This window comes from Pteropus alecto, unplaced genomic scaffold (genome assembly GCF_000325575.1).
Source record: "Pteropus alecto unplaced genomic scaffold, ASM32557v1 scaffold105, whole genome shotgun sequence".
NCBI classification, from domain to species: domain Eukaryota; kingdom Metazoa; phylum Chordata; class Mammalia; order Chiroptera; family Pteropodidae; genus Pteropus; species Pteropus alecto.
Genome location: NW_006436294.1, coordinates 2,005,856 through 2,027,807, shown reverse-complemented (window position 1 = coordinate 2,027,807; position 21,952 = coordinate 2,005,856). Strand labels below are relative to the sequence as shown.

Below are 21,952 nucleotides of genomic sequence, written 5' to 3'. Positions count from 1 at the left end.
GACCCGCGCCCTTTTGATCCAGGAAGGCATGTACGCATGTGCGCATGTGTGCGTTCCTGTGCAGGTACGTGTGTCCCCACGTGGTACATGTGTGTTGCTGCATGGGCACACGTGTGTGCTCCTGTGCAGGTACATGTGTGTTCTTGTGTGGGCACATAGGTGTGCTTCTGCATGGTACAAGTGTGTTCCCCTATGGGCACATGCCTGTGCTCCTGTGGGGTACATGTGTGTGCTCCTGTGCGGGTACATGCATGCGTTCCTGCGTGTTGGTGGAAAGGTAGACGGCATGAGCTGAAGTCCCGTGTCTGACCCTGTGTGTGGGAGCTTTGGATGGAGCGGGCAGTGCCCAGTGCTCAGAGCCCTTGGCACAGGGGTTTCTCGCCACAAGGGCCACCGCAAGGAAGCTCTTTAAAGTTCTGATGCCCACACTATGCCCCAGAATACGAGGGTGGACCTGGGACTCAGTATTTTTTGATCTTGGTATTTTTTAAACTTCCCAGGTGAATCCAGTTTGCAGCCATGATCGAGAACCATTGCTTCTAGAAACTGCCCACAATCCCCTGCGAGCTTTGGGTGGAGCCGCGGGTTGTGGTTACGGTGCTAGTGGCTCCGACTGGCCTGCCCACCCAGGCTAGGAGAGCAGGGATGGATGCTGTGTATGACGGCTGTGGATGGGCCCATCGGTGGCCTCTAGCCCCTCCTCATTCACTTTCTTTCTAATCGAAGGACCAGCTCCTGGTGAAGCTGGCAGAGTTTCCTTCACCATCTCCTATCTCATCTTAGACCTGTAAGTCCAGGCATGGCCTGGTGAGCTGACGTCTTACTGGAGGACTTCCGGAGCGCGAGTGTCCTTGCTCTGCCATCTGGGCCTTCACTCCCTTCACCCACACCCCTAATGGACTGTCAGCTACAGGGAAGCAAAGAGCGTGGGCCAGGCCTTATCGTAACCCTCATGTTGTATGATCCCTGACTTGTGTTCACTGTATGAATGCATCAGTAGATGGATTGATGGATAGATGGATGGAGGGATGGATGGACGGGAAGTGGGGCGAGCCCTAATCTTGATTGGGCTTCTACCATGTATCAGCCACTTAACATCCCAGCCACTCCAAGAGGTAGGCATTATTTGTCACATTGATGAGGATAGTGACACATAAAAGCTTAAGTAGCTAGTCTAAAGTCATCATACTAGTTAGTTATAGCTTTGGGATGAGAAACTAGGTTGTCTAGCTCCAAAGACCACGCATGAGTTTTATACTCCCTCACTGAGGAGTCTGAGCCTGAACTCGACTGCCTCTCCACTGAGGATGACCCTGGACAGGGCTAAGATGACCTCTACACGGGGAAGTTAAAGCGAGTAAGTCAGTGACCCGTAGCAGCCAATCGCATTTGAGGCTTTAGTATGTTTCCTTGTTTATTCTCAGCAACCACACGAGATTGGTTTGATCAAGCTCCTTAAACAACATGCCCAAGGTCACGTAGCCGGCAAGTGGCAGAGCGAGGATTCAAAACCCAAGTCTGTCTGCCCGTGAATTCCACAATCCTTCCAGCAAACCGCACTGACCCAGCTGCAGTAAATGCAGACTGGTGTTTGTACAACCAAAATAGCCAAGGACTATAATTCAGAGGTCACTCTCTGCCCGCAGAAGTATTTAGTTTGGCACACAGAGTATTTAAAGAAATCTTTTTTGAGTGTGTTGTCATCATTGACAAATCATCCCCAAATCTGGATTTTTGGATTTTCTTGAAAACTGAGCAGAATGAACAAGACTAAACTTACTTTCCTGCCTGGCCGCAGTGGCTGGTTCTCAGGACCGGCCACCTCTGACAGCCAGAGCTTGTGCCTTTCCCGGTTCGCTACGGTCCCCATCATTCTCCCTGTGCCAGCGTCGCGGCTGATCATTTTTATTACCTGGTTCGTCCCGCCTTAGTTTGAGCACATCTCCAAGGACAGATTTAGCCTGTCTGGGGACCGTCCATTGGTTGAATTGACTGTTTGATGAATTTGTCTATTTAGTCCTTTTTCTTTTTCCCTCTGGCCCCGAGGCCCCTTCCTCTCTGTAACTGTCAGAACTTGGACCTTCTGCTTTTCTTCTCTAAGGTCTCATGAACTCAGACAGTATGACAGCATTTCTGGGAAGATGTTCAGTCGAATACTAGCGAGTTATGTGTGTGTGTGTGTGTGTGTGTGTACACATCTTTGCACGTGATGTGTGTGTCTGTGCGAGTAGGTGTGTGTATGGACGTGTGTGTTTGTATCGATCGGGTTAAAATCTTCCTGGACAGAAGAGTTCACTGTGAAAATAGGTCTGAAAAGAAAAGGCTCCTTATGCTAGCCCCTCTTTGGGAATGTGACAATGAACGTGAACATTTAGAGCCTCTGAGTTCTGTAACACTTGCTTAACCTTAGTCCAGTGTCTTCAAACCTATATGACCAGAGAATCCTTGGCAAGTGTAAACTTATTGAAATCTCCCGCAGCCACCGTGGGGTTTTTTGTTGTTTTTTTGTTGTTGTTTTTTCTCCCCCAAATGAGAGGAAGGAGCACACGGAGGCTCGTGGTGACGGGGAGCTAAGAGGCTGCAGTGAGTGTCGCAGGACCTGAGACAGGAAGAGGGGGTGGGGGGCTGGGAAGGTGGTTTTCCAGGCCCCGGTGGGGGAGGGCAGGCAGGAGAGGCCACTCCAGGGCCTGCACGGGCTCTGTGTCCGTGAGAGAATGTCTGTAAAGGCGTGGTGCCTGGCACATAGTAAGAAGTCAGTATGGCTTTAGAGATTAGTGTAATCACAGTGAACTGAATTACCTTTTTAATGACCTTGAGGAACAGCTGTTAAAGGGGAAAGAAAGGAGACATTCTCATGTAACCGGAGGGAACTGTAGCCCAGGAAGGCTCGGCCAGGTTTCCTTACCTGGGTGTGGGGACAGAGCATATGACTGACTGTATACAGTAGCCCCCTTATCCGCGGTTCTGTTTTCCACGGATTCGTTACGGTCAACCGCGGTCTGAAAATATTAAATGGAGTATTCCAGAAAGAAACAGTTCATAAGTTTTAAATCGGAGGCTGTTCTGAATAACAGGGTCTCACTCCATCCCACCTGGGATGTGAAACACCCCTTTCTCCTGCATATCCACGCTGTTTGCTCCCCCTGCCCATTTGTCACTTAACAACCATCTCAGTTATCAGATCAACACTTGTGTTATCACAGTGATCAAGGAAGCCTCATTTTACATAGTCATACTACATCCACATACCTTTCATTGCAGTACATTGTTATGATTATTTTATTATTAATTATTATTAATCTCTTACTGTGTCTAATTAATAAACTTAATCATAGGGAAGTATATATAGGAAAAAACAGTGTGTTTAGGGTTTGGCACTACCCGTGATTTCGGGCATCCACTATAGGTCTTGGAACACATGCCCCGTGGATAAAGGGGGACCACTGTACATTAGCAGTCAGTCTCAAACTTGAGGGTGCACGAGAATCACCTACAAAGCTTGTTAAAGATGGAGGCTCCGCCCCCACTTCCGGAGAATATTCGGTAAGTGCGGGTGAGCTCAGGAATAATGTTTCTAACCAACAATGTGGGCAGATTCTGAGCAGGCGGTGCCGCACACTCTTTTTGAACACAGTTTTGGGGTCTGCCGATGAGTCTGAAGAAGAGACAAACAGTGGAAGGGTGGGAGAACCAAGGTGGTTCCTTGGAAAGCTAAAGACAGATGACGTGGGATGAAAGTTGAAGCATGAACCAACGAAGAAAGAGCAGAAAGCACTCAGGAATTACCCGTGAGGCTGAGACAGGGTCGTCTGACTTGGAATCATGCGCCTAACGCTCCTCAGGAGATACAGTGGGTTAGCTGAGGACGAGACCATGCTGTGTGAAAATACGTGAGGTGGGGTATATGGGGTCACAGCTGTGGGGGCGTCTGGATTCAGCACTAAGGGAGGAAAGGGGTTCTCGGGCTTATGAGGCTCTGTGTAGCGTCCTGGGAGTTAGGCTCTGCTCTATCACGATGCTCAGTATCTTCTCTTCATCATGATGGGCTGTGTAGCCTGGATGAATGCTTAGATGAATCAGGTTAAACGAACACCAGTCCAGATAAAAGCAGGAGATCAGGAAGTCCCAGAAAGGAGGTCTCTGGGAACGAAAAAGGAAATGATGGAGCACTGTGCAGAGCAAAAAACAGCAACAATGACAGCCTCCCCCCCAGCCCCAACATGAGGATTGCGAACATTAGAAAGACCAAGAGAGGAAAAAAAAAAGCAAAGGCAAATAGAAACTCCAGGAAAAACAAAAGGCTTCATGAGAAAGGAAATTCAAACAAGCGAACTAGCTCGTGCTGTCACAAACGATAGTTACATGCTAATAATATAAATGATGATGATTACGGATAATGATTACCGTCTAAACAAGAATATGACAATGATATTGGACAACGGGGAGGTGTCAAGTGGTGTTGAGGAGCTAAGTCATTAGGTCATCAGCTATCACATAAGATCACTAATACATTATCCAAAATTGATATTTTTAAGCCAATCCAGCTACAGCAGTAGATACGCATCATGTAGTCGTAACTAGCAGAAGAGAGGGCCGAAAAGTTACAACTATAGTAGCTGAGGGGCCGGGGGTGGTGAGGGGACGTGGTTGTGGGCTGCTGGCGTTTATTCTTTTAAGACTTAAATTTTAAAAATATATATTATTTTAATTTACAATACGCGTGAGATATCTGGAGTGCCGCAGGGTCTCAGTGCCCCCGGGAGGCCGTGGGCATCCCTCAGAGGGCCCCGCCACTAAGACAATAAACCAGCTGAGGTCTCTCCTGGCAGCTCCCTCTGCCCTGAAGTTGGCCAGGGATGCGCCTCCGAGCCTCCAGGACCGAGGAAAGAGCACGAGGCCAGGTTCAGCCACCCTCAGGAGGCGCCCGGCCTCCGGCCCCTAATCGCTAACTGGGGGTGGGGTACCTCTTGCAGAACAGGAGCCTGGCCTGGGGGAGCTGTGTGTGAGGGGCCCTGGCCCGGGGCTGGGTGCTGGGGGCCGGCGGAAGGCAGGGAAGGTCTCACTTACGTGCACACACTCCTATTGCGTACCTCGGGCGGTCCCCACTGTAGTCACAGTAGAGGCCCCGGTGCGGGTCGCAGACGGCAGCCTCTGTGCAGTTGTCCCCGAGCTGCTGTGCACACATCTTGCAGCACTCACAGCCGTCTGTGATGAGGCTGACCCCCAGCGGGCAGCGGGGCGGGGACGGCGGACACGCGCATGGCCACTTGCAGAACTGGGGGCGTGAGGATGCGTCCTCCAGTGGCGCCGGGGTGAAGGCCATGGCCGTGGGGGCTGGAGAGAGGCCCTGCGGGGGAAAGGGCAGAGATAAAGGGGGGCTTCTGGGCAGGAGTTTCTAAGCCCATAGGGCCTGCCATCACCTTCCCATCTTCGTGGTGTTCGGTAGGTTCACATTAAATTGTGTTTTTTCCACCACGCTTTGGATAGCCAGACATCTTTCTCGTCTATAAAACAAACAGGACAGAGCGTCCTGGAGTTTAGAGAAACTAAGCCACGTGTGGAATCCGCCCCCCTCACCTGCCCCTGCTGGTAGGCGGTGGGGCCCAGATTCCAGTTCAGAGCCCCGGCAACGCTAAGCCTCCTGCAGCTCCACCCTCATCCCACAGCCAGGGAGCCTGGTGAGTCACCTCCTTGAACCGGTGCAGGAGCTGAGGAGGAAGTGCCTTCTGACGGGTCACCTGTGAGTCTGGCCCCGATCCCACTGCTGTTTTCTCTATGTCCCAAAGGCCCACCCTCTACTCTGCCCAGGGTCCCTAAGGGCTCACGGAGCCAGCTGACTCATATTTAAAACTGGGCGTCACCCAGCTGACCTACTATTATTATTATTAGTATTATTATTAGTATTAGTATTAATTATTACGTTTGTTGTTATTATTTCCCCCTCTGAGCACGAGGAAAGGGCTGCAGTGGGTGGCGGTAGGTAGGTGGGCGCACAACCTCGCGGCTCCTGCGGCTGCCCCCGCCCCCGCCCCGCCCCGTGGGAGGGGCTTTCTGCTCCCGTCGCCAGCACAAGCCCTTGCGGCGAGGACTATTTTTATTTTGCACTGAGGGCCATGGACCCTGCTCCACTCCCCGACCCGCGTTTCTCCCCACATGGCCGTTCCCATCCCCCAGACAACAGGTTCATCTTTATCATGGCAAATATGATGGACGCAACAGACGGCCAGCTGGGAAGGGGAAATGAGGCCCAAAGAGCCGTCCCGTGGGCAGATAGAATGGCTCGGGGTGTCTGTGCGTGCAGGGGCTTCCAGCCGGCTGTATCTCTGAGATCCGATCACCTTTCCGCCCCCTCAGCTGCCTCCTTGACCGGAAACCCAGGCCGGGAGAGCTGCTTCTAGCCTCCCCGGCCAGGGTGGCCCCTGTCCGGGCTTCTCGACCGTGACTCCGGAGTTGGGGGTGGGGGCGCAGGCCGCCCCTCCATCTAGAAGCAGCGGAGCCCGCGCTTGGAACTCACAGAGCTGTCTTTCATTCTTTAAACAATGGATGCTGAGATATTCAGACGGATTCTTCCTTTTCTCAAGCAGGAAACTGAGACCAAAAGAGGCAGAGAGGGACAGTGTCCAGGATGACACTGTCCACGTCTGGGAAAAGCCACAGGCAGCTCAACTCTTATTTCTACCCCCTTTGCCTCCTCTGGGTTCTTTCAGTCGCTCGACAAACATTTGCAGAGACCGTTCTTAGTCTCTTTCAAGTTTTAGGAATTTTGAAGGGGAATTTAAAAATTTCCTGTGCTTGAGAGACCCACAGCTCACACAGAGGCAGACGTGCAAGGCGATTCATTCCAACACGAGGCTGTACGCAGAACGCTGGTTCTCCCAGGGGCTCCCCCAGCTGCTGAGACCAGAAGTTGGGAGAGATGGTCCAGGTGGAGATGCCGGATTGGCTGGACCCTTGGTTCTGAGACTGGCACATCACAAGTGCAGTAAATGTGGATTCGACAAATAAAAGCCCTTGAAAGTCAAAAAGGCAAACTTCGAGTTGAGTTTTGGTCACCTCTAGGCTTGGTTTTAGGCAGGTTTGCTGGTGGGAGCACATTACTCTGGGGGTTGGCAGTGCCGGTCCACGTTCACCTGAGAAGCAGCCGTTTGTCTGCCCTTGTTTGCTTTTCCTCAAAAACACAACATGACACAACAAAATCCTAAACTTCCAAATCATTAAAAGTGACTGAACACACACACACACACACACACACACACACAGCTACCTCATTCTGACTCCATAGAAGCAGACTTTTCCTTTTTAGTCTGCGACAGTGGAAGGCTGGAGCTTCGTGAGCACCCACGGACCATTTCTGACCAGTCCCTAGGCCTTCAGGACACACATTTGGCAGACGAAATTTAAAAAACAAAAAAAAATCCTCTCCTCCAGGAAGCCTTCCGTGCCTTCCCCAGGCCACGTTAGAGAAGCTGCCTTCCTCGCTAGAGCATGTAGCAGAATCTCTGGCCTCCACCCAAGGAGAGAACGTGGGACCTGAGACAGGCAGAAGTGGGTTCTGTCTCGGTGACCTCGGACAATCCTCCTGACCGTTCCGAGCCTCAGCATCTCCATCTGTGGCACGCACGGCCACAATAATGCGCCCTCAGGAGTCATGGGGAGGGTGAAGGCCACTGTGTACGCGAAAGCGCTGTTGCAGGGCCCTCAAAAGCACGACTCCCCGGCTCCTCTTTGTCGTACATCCCCCAGCCCCATGGTGCCCCGCTCAGGCCTTGGGGGACTGGACGCCGAGCTGAGCTGGACGGGCTGTCACCTGGTGGGCACGCCCCTCCACATGGGCGCTGCTCACCCTGCTGTCAGCATGCCAAGTGAGAAACCCCCAGAAGGAATCGCAGAGGAGGCCCGCTGGGTCGAGGGAGGCAGCTGTGTCCCCATCACCCTCGCCCAGCACAGTGGAGATGGGCTCTGGGTCCCCTGAGCCGGCCCCTTGCTCTTGGCGCCATCTGGTGGTGGGAAGCCTCCCCGACCTCACCTGCACACTCCTGCAAGCTCTCTCACACTCACACACGTTCTCTCTTACACACACAGTCACACACGACATCACCACCTTGAATGCCCAGAGCGGCATGGCATGTCCACTCGACCTTTGCTTTGGTACATGGACCATTGTCATCAAGACATGCATTCTCCTTTTCATCTTAGAAGGAACAGAAGTGTCGTCTCGGCCAGAGAACTGAGATAAGAGACCACAGACCTTCTGTTCGGCGAGTCCCTTGTCCCAAGGTCCCAGCACGCTTGTCCCTCCCACATGCCCGGAGACCAGCCATCAGCGTGAGGCAGCGCTGGACTCACCGTGGGTGGCAGGGGGTGTGCTTGTGGCACTTACTGGTGCTGACCTCGAATGGGTGATCTGGGGCCATTTGGGAAGTGTGCCTCTGGTCACTCCAGAACCCCACACCTGGCCCAAGAAAATGTGTAGAGCCTCATGTCACAGCTGCAGCTCCACGGGGCACCCCACGATGTCACCCTGGCCTCTGCTACCTGATCAGGCTGCTCTAGGGGCTCCTGGGCCCCGAGCTGTGGTGCCTGTGCAGAGTGACGGGGCTGTGGCACTCAGGCCCCTCAGCCACGTCCTCATCTCTGGTGGACAATGAGAATATCACTCTTGTGGTTCTCTGTTTTTAAACTAATAGCAACAATCCCGTTCCTGTTTAAGTAATAGGTGCTTGGACATACCCCATAGAGCGCAAAGGTTAACTCAGGTAGGTGTGACACAGGCAGGTTTGGAGGAAGTGCTGTGTCGTCAGTACACCTCCCCAGAGACTCCCACGGGGGGCTCTCTTCTGGGGCCAAGGCTCTTTCCAGAAGCCCCCGGAGGCTTGGCTGGGCCCTGGGGACCCCCTGAGGCTCTTACCAGGCTCCTGCTCTCCTTGGGGATGGGAGCGTCTCCCTGCACCTCCGGCCACAGACAGGAGCAGACTGCAAGTCTTGAACCCCTTCCAGACAGCCCTGGGTGTCCTCTCGTCCACCGTGAGCCACTTGACCTTGGGGTGGCTGTGCCCATTCTGCAGATGGAGAAACCGACCTTGGCAAACTCACTGCCATGTGGGGCCTGCATCGTTCTTTTTATTTTTTCCAACAGCAAAAGTTAAGAGGGAAATGAGGTAGATGCGGGGGCCGGGGAGCCATCCGCAGAGCTGGGAGAATATTGTCTAGGAGAAGCCAGAGAAAGCTTAAGACTAAGACGGTGCCAGATCCCTAACGCTCTGGACAAGGGTGGACGTCAGCAGGCAGATGAAATCAGTAAATCGACCCCCTTAGTCGCAGTTATTGGATAAATTTAATCAGATTAAAATTGGGAAGGAGAAACATTACAGCCCCTGTGGGAAGTGCCGCGCATGCATTTTTGAGAGGCTGTTTAAAGGAGAGCAGGAGGTAGAGAGTTTACGGTGTTTTCCACCTCTCTGAAAATGGACCTGGGAACGCGTAAATATAACTGGACTTTCATTTAGTTTTACAAAAACACGTGGCTGTGGGCATGGGAGCAGCGGGCGGGAGTGCGTGTGGTTCTTCAGTGAACTCGGACCTGGGATGGGGAGAAAGCAGCATGGCACCCACGGTGAGGGGACCCCCGCTCCCGAGCGCCCCTGCCACTCTCGGCTCTGCGACCTGGGCCCGTGCCCACTTGTTCCTTTGTAAAGCGGTGATGACAATGTCCTCTAGCAGCCCTCACGAGCGGCCACAGTACTATCCCCGTTTCACAGATGAGGAAACGGGCGTAAAGGGCTTAAGGAAAAGTCTCACAGCTGGGCAGCGGTCTACAACCCCAGAGGGCCCCTCGCTTGTAATCACCATGCTGCACTACGCCCTCATTCATTCATTCATTCATTCATTCCTGCACCGCACACCGTCACTAGGCATCTCCCGTGATGAACACTCAGATGAACAAGACGTGGTCCTTACCCAGAGGGAGTCACAGAACAGAGACACACAACAGACCCGGGTAGAGGTGAGGATTGTACTGGCGTTGGGCCCGAGCAAACAAGAGCCCCCAGAGGAGGAGACGGGAACCCCTCGTGGGGCTTTTCAGGGATGGGTTGCCCTTTCCCGCACCGTGCCTGGCACGCCCCGAGCAAGCACCGGAGCGAGCACACCCGGGGAACCGTAGAGATGGTACCGGAGCTCGGCTTGCCCGGGTGGGGAGGCTGCACCTAGGTTCTCCACAAGGGGGCAGGGTTGAGACAGAAACGGCCCGGCCAGACCCACCGGGCCTGGGGACCTCAGGAATGGGCTGTCTTCTGGGGGAAGCAGTTTCGTTCATTCCTTTACTTAAAAGAGAGGCCCCGGCCCGGACGCAGAGCGGTGGGCGCAGCCAGCCTGCCCTCCCCGTGGCTTCGTCCTCACACTTCCGGTGTGACTGACTGGGGCACCCCTACGTGAGTGTGTGGACACCTACTGCCTGACCCCCTCCAAGGAATGAACCCTCAGGATCCAGGCGGGGCCTGGCAGCTGCCTTCCTGTGGGGACCTTGTCTTGGAAAGCTCTTAGCTCCACACCTCTGAAGTCACCTGTTTGGAAGACAGGTCACTGCTCAGAGCCCGCCGAGCTCACCTTGGCCTCTGGAGGAGGGGCGGCCAGAGAACTGAAGCCCCTGCGGCTGACGCACTGTTGGCCTGGTGGCGTGTCACGGGATGTGGACGGCTTTTGAGGTTTCCTGCTAATTGGTTTTGTAAGCAAGCAGTCTTGAGAGCTTCTGGCTGGGGACATAACTGCATACGAAGAGAGTAGAAAGGGCAGGGGGCCAGGTTTCCCTCCAAATAATGAGCCCTCGTGCGTGGGTTCATTCGTTCATTCATTCGTTCATCAAACGCACACAAAGCCTCGACTAAGTTCTAAACACAAAGCCTCGGGGGACACGCAGCCTTCCAAGGGGGCAAGAGTGTGAAACGGTGACTGCCACCCACGGGCCACATCTGGCCCACTGCATGTTTTTAAGGGCCAGGAACGAATTCCACACGTTTCGAGAGCTGTTAAAGAAAAGAAAAAAGCAAAGAAGGCTATCCACAGAGACCGTCTGGTCCACAAAACTTAGACTATTTACTGTCTGATCGTATATAGGTCTTAAATGCTCCTTTTAGAAATGTCTGTTAACTTCTAGCGTAGGGTGACAGCGCTATTAAGATGAGTGACAGCTAACAAGGAACATGGTTAAGTGGCGACCACGTCTATCAGTACGTGATACATAAGCAAACGAAAACTCGTTCATTCTTTGTGGGCGGCGTGTGTAAATTGTCATGAAAATTGGGAGGATAATAACACCTCATGCACTTATCGCCCGCTTCAATAATTATCAGCACTTGGTTGATCTTGCTTCGTCTGATGCTTCCACTTAACATGCAGACGTTTTTCTTCTTGAGTATTTCTAAGCAAATCCCAGACATCATGCAATTTTACCCGAAATTCTTCAGTGTGCTCTAACGTATGAGATATTTTTTAAAAAATTACCCTCCATACAATCATCACGCCGATAACATTAGTTATGCTTTCATAGTTTTCTCTAGTTATTACCTGGCCCAAATTCAAATTTCACTGATTGTTTCAAATATATTTTTTTTAATCAAATGATCTAAGATCGACACAAGGCCTAGAGGTCGTTGAACTTTTTATGCCTCTTTTATTAGTTTACATTCTAAGTAAGTCATCTAATCCTCGCGGTCACCTTAAAAGACAACCTTTTTTATTATCATCTCCCACAATTTACAGGTGAGTACACTGAGCCACGGACAAGTCAGATAATTTTCCCAAGGCCACTAGCAAATGGTGGACTCGGAATTTAAACCCAATGTCAGTCACTTAAGGCATCGTACCCAAGGGGCACACTGTGGGGTGTCTCAGCAGAGCCTAAGTGATGACTATGAGAGCGAGGTGAGAAAGGAAGGCCGGGGCATAGGAGCGTGGAGGGCTTCCTGGAGGAGGAGGCGTTTGCACGGCACCTTAAAGGAGGAGTGAGATTTGACCAGAAGGGCAGGGAGAGCAAGAACGTCCAAGCTGAGGGACGTCCAAGCTGTGTGAGCAAGGGCGTGCCCATAGCAGCAATGTGGAATGGCGCAGGAATGGTCGAAATTGATGTTTCTGGGGTTTAGGGTTCAAGGACATAGAGGTGGCAGTTAAGGGCCATGGCCGGAGGACCTTGAGGGCCATGCCTGGGACATGTGCATCCTCCCAGGGGAAAACAGCGGTCTCTCTTGAGTGAGCCAATCCCTCGCGTCAAGCTATGGCCAAAACGATTCTGTGAGGCCCGCACCGACGGTGCCAACTTGCCAGATGAGGAAACCGAGGCTCGCGGAGGTTGAGAGACATGGCGAGAAAATTAGACCCTCAGCTCTTCTGACTCGGGGTCCCATGCTTCTCCAGTGACCTCTAAGGGACCCTGCTCTTGCCCAATTTCCAGTTTATTTAAGAAACCAAAAGGAACAGAGAGCCTTCCACGTCCCAGGCCGGGCATGGCAGTGGCCATCGGGGGACCAGGCAGGGACCCAGCCCTGGGGCAACAGTCAGTGTGTACAAAGGCGGGAGAAATTGCTGTCCACTGAGCTCAGTCCTGCTCGGTGTATAAGAGAGGAGTGAGCAGCTGCCCGACATAACAGAGGGATCCAGAGGGGCTACTTGGCCAGAGAGAGCTGTTAAGGAGGTCAGCTGGGGTGCGTGTGTCCGCGTGTGTGTGCGTGCGCGTGCATGTGTGTGCACGCGCGTGTGCGTGCGTGTGCACGTGCGCATGCATGTGTGTGTGTGCATGTGTGTGCATGTGTGTGCGTGCACATGCATGTGTGTGCGCGTGCATGTGTGTGCGCGCGTGTGTGTGTGTGGAGCAGATTTAAGTACCAAGGCGCCAGCTGGAAGGACAGATGACGCAGCCCCCCACGCATGCGGCGCTCACCCCCAGGAACTCTCACAAGGGCCTCGGAGCTGTGCCCCCGCATCCCCAGGCGCCTCGACACTCGCTCCTCTCTCATTCGTGGCTCCCTGGGCTCCTCCCCACATGTGCTCAGGGGCCCCGCACCGGGTTCTCTCTGTGAAGTGGGCTTTCAAGTCCGTTTCCCAGTTAGGAAGTGGCGGGTGCCGGGCAGGGAGCTGCCACCTTCCCTTACCCATCGTACCCTCCCGCCTGGAGCACAGGCAGTGTGGATTTCTTGTCCCCATTTTCAGATGAAGAAATCAAGGCTCAGAGATGAATCGGAGCCTGGACGAGAACCGGGTCTTATGGCTCCCGTTCTGTGCTCGGGGCCCAAGCCTGGAAGCTGCTGCTTGCTGTTCAGCCCTCTTAAGGATCGGGTCCAGGTCCTCTCGTCTCCCTCCTCCCCACTTCCCAGCGTGAAGCTTCCACTTCAGAAAGGTCGGTGGGTCACCCCTCCCCCCACCCCCCCGCACACATCCTACCCAGCCCGCGGGCCCACACCTGTTCGGCTCTGGTTTTGTTTATTAATTCATTCACTCAGCCCACAGGGACGCGTGGGGCACCTATAACGTGCATGCACAGTGACAGCCCAGCTGAGGAGGGGTGGGGTCAGGTACAGGGGAGAAAGCATGAGCGGGGCTGCAGGGGGACACAGAACGTGCCGAGGCCTGGCGTTTGTGCACGCGGGAGGAAGGGGTGTGAGGAACCGCGGCTCGAGCGATGCGTAGCCTTCCACCCGGGCAAGAACAAGGAGCCGGGGTGTCCCACGGTGGGATGCTGGCTGCTCGGCTCGGGGGAGGCCAAGCGAAGCTGCCTGGACAAGGACCAGTTATAATGACATTGGTGTCACGAACGGAGAAGCGGGGAGAGGCTTTTCAGGAAGGAGGAACAGCATGGGCACGTGCACAGAAGTAGGGACATTTGAGCATTTGGGAGAACGACCCCTGAAGTAGAAAAGAAGGCGCATGGGACAGCCCCAAAGGGTGTGGGTGGACAACAGGCCCGGCCAGACTCCGAGGAGAAAGTCGAGCCATTGTCACGGAGGCCCGCCTGCTCCACGCTCCGTGCCCACCTCACTCACTCTTCAGAAAGGTCCAATAACGTGCTCAAGGAGCTCCCCTTTCTAACTTCCACCTCCATGGTGTAGTCCTGATCATTCCGATGCACAGTTCATTCATTCTCTGCCCTCCAAGCTGCGTGCGTGGACTTGAACCTCTAGGTCAGAGGAAGCCCTGGAGGGGCAGGAGGGGGGCCCAGCTGGAGGTCAGAAGCAGGAGCTGGAGGCCGTGGGTGGGGAGATGAGGGTGGATACCGAGCCAGGTTTCTGGTGGGGCAGACGGAGGCATTATCCACTGAGATGGGGAGGCAGGCGGGGCCGAAGCCCTTCAGCGGCACCTGTTTCTACAAAGACGCTTCCAGAACTTGTAAGACCTCAAGGATCATTTGCGGTGAAAAGTGTGAAAACTCTGGAGTCCTGGACCCCTGCCCAGCCTGACCAGGAGGCTGGAGGAGCCTGGTGTTGGTCTCTGCAGGCCGCACCCAAGGACCCTAGGGGCCACCGAGATGGTGGGACCCCTTGAAGTTTAGGCTGGTGGGGTGCTTTCCAGTTTTATAATACCAGGGGTTTATCCGGGGGTCGAAAAGCAGACGTGGGTTGAGAGGAGCACATTTTTGGACACCCGGAAGGGGGAAGCACGGCTAGAGGGACGTTCCGCCCTATTTGGGGCGCAAAGGTCCATGACACCTTTTCTAGAGCCATAGGGGCATGAGTTATGGCACGTAGGCCCTGCTGCTGGTGACATCATGGGCCCAGCCAGTGAATGAATAGAGCCGCAGGACTCTATGGTGGCTCCAGCTGGAAGTAAGCTAAGGGGTCAAGTTCAACCTCCTTGAACATGAGCACTGATAGGACAAGTGGCTTGCCCAAAGTCACAGCAACGAGCCACTTCCCCTGGCTGTCCAGCCGTCTGCGTGTGTACTATTCTGCCCCAAAGGCAGGGTTATGAGCCCCTCCTCTCTTAGAAGACTCTCTGCCTTTACCCCACCCCTCCTCCTCCCCCATCCCGCCTGGGGCAGGCTCATAGCACAGGTGCCGCCCCTGCCCCCCCAGATGCAAGGCAGGAGAGAGACGCTTCTCAGCTTCTCTCACTCCCTCCTCCACCCCTACCCCCACTCCCATACCGAGGCCCATCGGGTCCAGCTGTCCCAAGCCTGGACTCGCCTGCAGATTGGGGGCCTAAGGGAGGGCGGGCACAGATTTTATCACATCCCCAGGAATGTCCCTCATGCACGTTTTGAGAGGCCCAGTTACTTCTCTTCTGAGTCTGTCTCCCTTCCCCCTTCACCTCCTTCATTCATGAAAAGGAAAGGAGGAGGAGGAGGAGGAGGGGGAAGAGCAGGAGGAGGAGGAGGAGGACGGGGAGGATGAGGGGAAGGAGGAGAAGTTGAAGGAGCAGGAGGAGGAAGAGGAGGAGAAGGAGATGGAGAAGAAGGAGGAGAAGGAGGAGGAGGAGGAGGATGGGGAGGAGGAGGGGAAGGGGGAGAGGAGCAGGAGGAGGAGGGGGAGAAGGGGGAAGAGGGGGAGGGGGAGGAGGAGGAAAGTTCCAGATTAATGTAATGTCAGAGCTGGAGGAGAGACAAGAGTCCTTCTAATTCAATAGTTTGTGAAGTCAAGCGTGAGTAGGAATCTTCAGGGCACCATTTAACATGCAGCTGTCTGTGGGTCCCCCCAGGAATTCAGGCTTGGAACTCCAGAATTGATATTTTTCCCCACGGCCCCCTCTGAACTTCTCTGTCTGATTTCTCAGCACACTCCTCTCTGCTACTACAAAAATCCATATCCGACCTGAGAGCCATTCTCAATGGTAGGGACAGAGCCGACTGTTTATGACCACACCTCCCAAAGTCAGAAGGAGCTGAGCACATAGATGGCTGTTAGCATCTACGGAACAAGTACGAGAATGGGCTGTGAAATTCACAGTCAGCATCAAGGGACCCTGACTCAGGGTTACAAGACGCAAGTCTCACCTCTAAGAATCATCATCGCCACCAAATCATCACCATTATTATCAACATCATCACCATCATCATCATTATCATCACCATCACCACCATCACCACCATCACCACCATCACCACCATCAGCACCATCGTCACAACCATAATCATCACCACCATCATCAACATCATCACCATCATCATCATTATCATCACCATCACCACCATCACCACCATCACCACCATCACCACCATCAGCACCATCATCACAACCATAATCATCACCACCATCATCAACATCATCACCATCATCATCATTATTATCATCACCATCACCATCACCATCAACACCATCACCACCATCAACACCATCAGCACCACCATCAGCACCATCATCAAACATCATCACCATCAACACCATCATCGCTGCCATCGGCAGCATCATTATCACCATCATCATCATCATCATCATCATCATCATCATCATCAGTATTTTTTTCTCCTATTTGATAATTCAAAAAAGTATTCATTCACCCCCTCGCTGTGCCAGGAAGCTGTCCAGGATGTGGAAACCTTAGATCTTCAGAAGATGCCCCTGGCACGGAGCCCAGCACAGCCTAACAGTTAGTCTGCCCCTCCTCCCACCCACCTGGTGCTGAGCCTGGGGTCTTTGTAAACCCCTGCTGGCTGGGACCTGGCACTTGTCTGCTGCCAGTGCTTCCGCTCAAGCTGGGAATGCCCCTCCCCTGCTAGTGGAAGATGGGGATCAGTCCCCATGTACCCTCTGGTGTGCAGGGACTTCGCATGCCTTATCTCCACTCATTCTTTGACCCCGTGAAGCAAGTACTAACATTATGTCTTTTATAGATGCAGAAGTTAGCTCAGAAAGGCTGGGTCACTTATTTGAGTGCTGAGATCGGGACTCTCAATATTTTTCCCTCAACTACTGTAATCCCTCTGTGTACATTTGTGTCTTTCCAGGCCAACGCCATCTATTAAAACGTAATTTGAGCCTTATATGGAATTTTAATAAATAATAAGCAACAGGTAAAATTTGTTTTAATAAAATATACTTTGTTTAACTCAATATAAAAAATATATCGTCATTTCAATATGGTGTCAATAGAAAAGTTATAACGAGAATTTCACGTTCAACCACGCGTCTGTGCTCAGTAGCCTCAGGTGGGCAGAGCTCCGGATTGGACAGTGCTGGTCTGGACTATAGTGATACTGCCTCCTCCTAGACCTGTGGGTTTCGAGTGAGTTGATACATGCAGAATGCTCAGGACACTGTGCCCAGACAGTGAGCGCTTGGCCCATGTTAGCCTTCATCATCGCCCACATTACAAGGACATGGGGCGTGCCACATGTGGGTACTGTGAATGAATGAACGGTACCCACGTCCCGCTCCGAGAGAGTCTCAGTGCCATATGGTTTAATCGAGACCCTTTCTTCCTTGCTTGCTTTGTTTCCTGGACCACGGTTGGCATCCTGCCTGGCTCCTCCTGGGACTCCCACCCTGGCCCACAGGGACCTACGGTGGTGTAGCAACCCCTCCCTGCCACCCAGAGAGACAGCAGAGGTCCCTGGGTGAATTCCAGGGTTTCTGCTTGTTCAAAGCTTAAGGCAGCCTCCTGGAGTTCGGCTGCTTTGCTGGCAGAGGTGGGACAGGGGATTTTTCTGAAACTTGGGGGCGGTGTCTTCCCTCCATCCTGCTGACAGGCCAGAAGTACTGCCCAGGTCAAGGTCAGGGTCTAGTGTCCCGAGGAGCACTGCTCCCACGCCCATTCCAGAGGGTGAGCCCAGCCAGGGGCTGTGCCAAGTGGAACGTGCCTGTCCCTGACATGCTCTCACCAGCATCCCAGACAAGCGGGGGATGCAGGGGCCCGAGTTGGGAGCAGAGCATCCAGTAGAGGCTCTGAGCAGGGAGCTGGTGGGTGCTGGGCCTTGGGTGGGGTTCAAAATACCACTCAGATTCAAACTATGGGCAAGGGCCTCGCTGAAGCTGGCACAGCCAGCGGCAGAGCCCGCACTCCACCTAGCTCTCTTGGACGCCCATCCCCTATCGCCTCTCATTCTGACATGTGGGTGACTGTCACCTGCCTCGCTAGCCTCTAAGCTCTAGAGGGACAGGGACCGTGTGCTTCTCATCTCTGCACAACTTCGTGGAGCAGGGATGCAGCAGGCTGCACTGCTAAGAGCTGGACCCAGGTTCAAACGTCGCTCCACTGAAAACCAGCTGTGTGACCTTGGGCAGATGACTTAACCTCTCTGAGCTTCAGTTTTGCCTCCACAAAGGAGGATGATAACATCTGCTTAACAGTATTGCTATGAGAATTTTAGGAGGTGCTTCCTAAGTGTCTGCTGGATGAACCGAGAACGGCCTTACGTGTGTAGCGTCTGGCACAGGCCTCGGCTGAGCTCACTACGTGCAGCTCCCCTCCTCCGAGGCCCTGGCGGGTACTGAGGACTTGCAGGAGGGAGGAAAGGAAGGAAGCGATGGCACAACGAGCCGTATCTGCAGAGCACCTTCATCACACACGACGGTCCCGGGCAGACGTGGCTCCGCGGCGGAGCTCACTGTTCCGTCTCGCTGCTTGATTTATCTCTTCCTCCTCTGATGACAGAACTTCTAGATAATGCTTTGCTATCTAACGGCGTCCCCCTCACAGCTCCACTTCCTCGAAGCTTTCTTGGCAATTCCCACAAAACTTTGTCTTCCGTAGGAACGGCTATAATCATTTTTTCCATTAAAGTCCCGCTGGGTCTCTGGGCGGACTCGCACTCCCCTTACATGTGAGTTCCAGGAGGGCGGCCATGCCTGGAGTCGGGCTGTATAGCAGAGTGCTGGTCGCCACTTGTCTCACGGCCCTCACGGAGTTGCGGGGTGGGGGTGGGGGGGTCAGTAAGGATGCCCCAGGCTTTGTGCGGGGAGCTCCTGAGTCAGGGACCTGGTGCTGTCGGGTCCCCAAAAAGGTCTCCAGGCAGGAGAGGTGCCCTGCCTCCTCCCAGGAGCTGTCCCTCCCTCCTGCTGTCCCAGCCTGTCTGGCTCTTGGCTACTGTGCTGCGTGTCCCCTTGGCTGAGCCCAGGGCTCTGCGGCCCGTCTTCGGGATCCCTGTGGAGGCACCTGGGGCTCCGGTGTCCTCAGACCCACTGCAGACTCTCCCCGCCCCTCCCTCAGCCCTGGCCGCCCGCCCCTCGCAACTCTCTCCTCGCAGCCCTGAAACGAGGGCTGAGTTGGCCCCTTCTGGCGGCTCCAGCCTGTGGGAGATGCTCCGTGTCCCCTAAACTCAGAAAGCTCCGGAAGAAAGAGCGGGACTTGGCCGGGAAAGACCTCCGTTGGAGCCCTGGCCCCTGATGGTGAGACTCCTGGGCAAGTCCGTGACTTGCTGTGTCCACTTCTTTCATTCGTGAAATGGAGTTAGTGTCTTTTTTGTAGGGCTGGCGGGCACCGTGCAAGGTACGGAGGATTTAACAGTGAATCAGAGACACTGAAAGCTCCGGAAGAAAGAGCGGGACTTGGCCGGGAAAGACCTCCGTTGGAGCCCTGGCCCCTGATGGTGAGACTCCTGGGCAAGTCCGTGACTTGCTGTGTCCACTTCTTTCATTCGTGAAATGGAGTTAGTGTCTTTTTTGTAGGGCTGGCGGGCACCGTGCAAGGTACGGAGGATTTAACAGTGAATCAGACACTGCCCTCACGGCCCGCTCTGCGTCACCCAGCTCCCAGGAGGCGACTGGTTCGCAGTCAGCTGTCAGCGCTCAGCCTCGGAGCCGGCTGAGTCAGAACCAGTGTCTCTGAGCCCACGAGGGAGCCGCTTGCTTCCCGAGCCTCAGTTTCCTCATCCATGGATGGGGCACGTGGACCCCAGAGGAAGCCGTTGGCGTAAGTGGGGAAGAAACCCTCTCGCCATCCTCCCTCTGCCCCTCGGCTTTCTGGCAGGCAGCAGGCCCCGGCCGGGCTGTGGGACACCGGATTCAGAAGCTCCTTCCAGCTGTCCCCGTCCTGCTCGCCCTGCGCCTGCCTCCACACCCAGCCCCAGCGGGCTGGCTCTGGGCTGCCACGTATCCCGCTCCCCTGGCTTCTTGGCGGTGCAGCCCTTTCTCCCCATCCCTCGGTGTGCCCTGGGATGAAGGTGGGAGACAGGGAACATCGGGATTCCCCTGAGAGAGACAGGATTCCCCTGCGACAGCGGGCGTCATGGGCAGGACGTAAACCTGCCTGCTTCGCAGACTGTAGAGGGCTGTGCAAGCCCAAGGCGGCAGCAGTGGCGTTAGACAGCGTCCCAAGCTCTGTTTACTCTAGAGGGGCGCTTTTGCTGAAAGCTGGCACTTTCCTTTCCAGCTTTTCTTGGCTTTTCCAGCTCTCCTTCCTGTAATGCATCCAGCACTGGAGACTTATTTTCCAAACCCAAAGACTCTAGAGGTCTCTTAACACTTTCCTCGCCTTCTGCTGCTCAGAGAGGGTGAGTGACTAGCCCGAGGTCACACAGCCAGTCGCGGCCAAGCCGGGTCTGGAATCCAGGCCCCCAGCCCCCAGCTCTGTGCAGACCCCTCCTCTTAGCTTTGTTCCGGGTGGGGAGGATGGAGGCCCTGTTCGTGCCGTTTCTTCGCTTGTCACCCCTTCCTCCGCGCCCTGCCAGCATCCCCCGACCCCACGCAGCCCAACACCTTGCCCCAGGCCTCGCCCTTGCCCCCTCAGCCCGCTGGCTGCCCATCCTTCCAGCCCTTCTCATCCCGCACACCGCGCAGCAGGACCAGGTGGAGAAGGGACCTCGGCCCCCTCTCCCAGCCCCTCCAGGCGGGACTCACCGAGGCCAGGGCGCTGCCCGCGGCTGCCGCCGTCACTGCTGCCAGCGTCCAGGGCAGGAACCACCTCATGCCTGGAAGTCAGTGCAAAGGCATCGACCGAGCAGCCCAGAGGTCCACCTCTCCGGGGAGCTGGGCCGAGACTGGCCGGCCCATCAGGAGCACCAGATACGCCTCTTCCCACAGCCCTTGGGGGTTTTATTAAAGCAAGATCTGACGTCAGGGGTAAGGACAAACCCAGCATTTTCCTCTGAAAAAAACTTTTCCTGCCTCTCTCTCCTTTTTTTCTTTCTTCCCTCTGTCCCCACCTCCAGCCCAGGCTTGGCCGGCCTCCCTGGCTCCCACGGTCTTAAAGGGGAAGTTACAGGCCTATGATTTCACACCAGGATGGCAAACTCTCACGAAGCAGGCAGTGGGGCATCCTGGGGGGTGTCTCACAAAGGTGGGGATGGGGAGCCTGGGAAGGGGCAGGGTGGAGCGAAGATACGGGTACCCCGGTGGGCAGGTGGGGGGCTTCGAAAGCGCTCTCAGCAGGGGAAATAGCCCCCCTCCCCTTTCTCAGTCTGCTCTCACTTCTGGTTTTCATTTGTCATCTTTCGCTCCTGTCCCCGTGGCCCTGAGCAAAGGAGAATGGCTTTTAATCCGCCTGTCCAGAAATGACAGGAATTCGCCAACGAGCTCAGTGCTGGGCTCGGGTTCGCACTGCAGATTGAGGCCGTGGTCACCGATCCTCGATCCTCCGAGATGCTTTCCCTGTTCCTTAGCCAGGCCCTTTGGGGCTGGAGCTGTCTCCCCACATGTGGGCACGTGTGATCCTTGGTGGGTTTGGGGTGCCTGGTCTCACCCCCTGCTGGACACTTGCTGCACAGGTGAGGGGGTCTCCCATGGGCCCTGTTCCGCCCTCTGCTGTCCAAGCTTATCAGAGCCACCAGAACCATCCCCGGAAAATCAAAGCAAGATCACAGCCCTCTCCCGGGCACTGCCTCCCGAAGCCCGCCCTCGACTCAGCGCGGAATCCCACCCTGCACTGGCCCCAAGGCCAGCTGCCTCCCTGGACACTGCTCTTCCCACTGTCCCTCTTATGCCCCACGCTCAGCCGCCATGGCCTCCGGGCACTCACGCCCCTGCTCACACCCCTGCTCACACCCCTGCTCACGCCCCTGCTCACACCCCTGCTCTCACACCCCTGCTCGCTCCCT

At 54.8% G+C, this 21,952-nt stretch overlaps 1 protein-coding gene across 2 annotated transcripts in view; it reads right to left on the bottom strand.

The window, feature by feature from the left end:
- WISP1 (WNT1 inducible signaling pathway protein 1) overlaps positions 1 to 21,509 on the bottom strand; it is a 34,236-nt gene extending 12,727 nt beyond the window's left edge. Inside the window, exons 1-3 of one of the 2 annotated variants that reach the window (XR_003046645.1) lie at positions 8,909 to 9,024; positions 5,068 to 5,347; positions 2,787 to 4,140 (exon numbers count right to left, since the gene is read on the bottom strand). Coding sequence is in view for 1 of the 2 variants with exons in the window: in XM_025047639.1 (XP_024903407.1) it covers positions 5,068 to 5,347; positions 20,757 to 20,825 (349 nt within the window). In the remaining variant the exon portion in view is untranslated. Of the gene's footprint in view, positions 1 to 2,786; positions 4,141 to 5,067; positions 5,348 to 8,908; positions 9,025 to 20,756 lie in introns of those variants that run through there. The other variant, XM_025047639.1, reaches the window with a different exon arrangement.
- Positions 21,510 to 21,952: the final 443 nt, after the last annotated feature.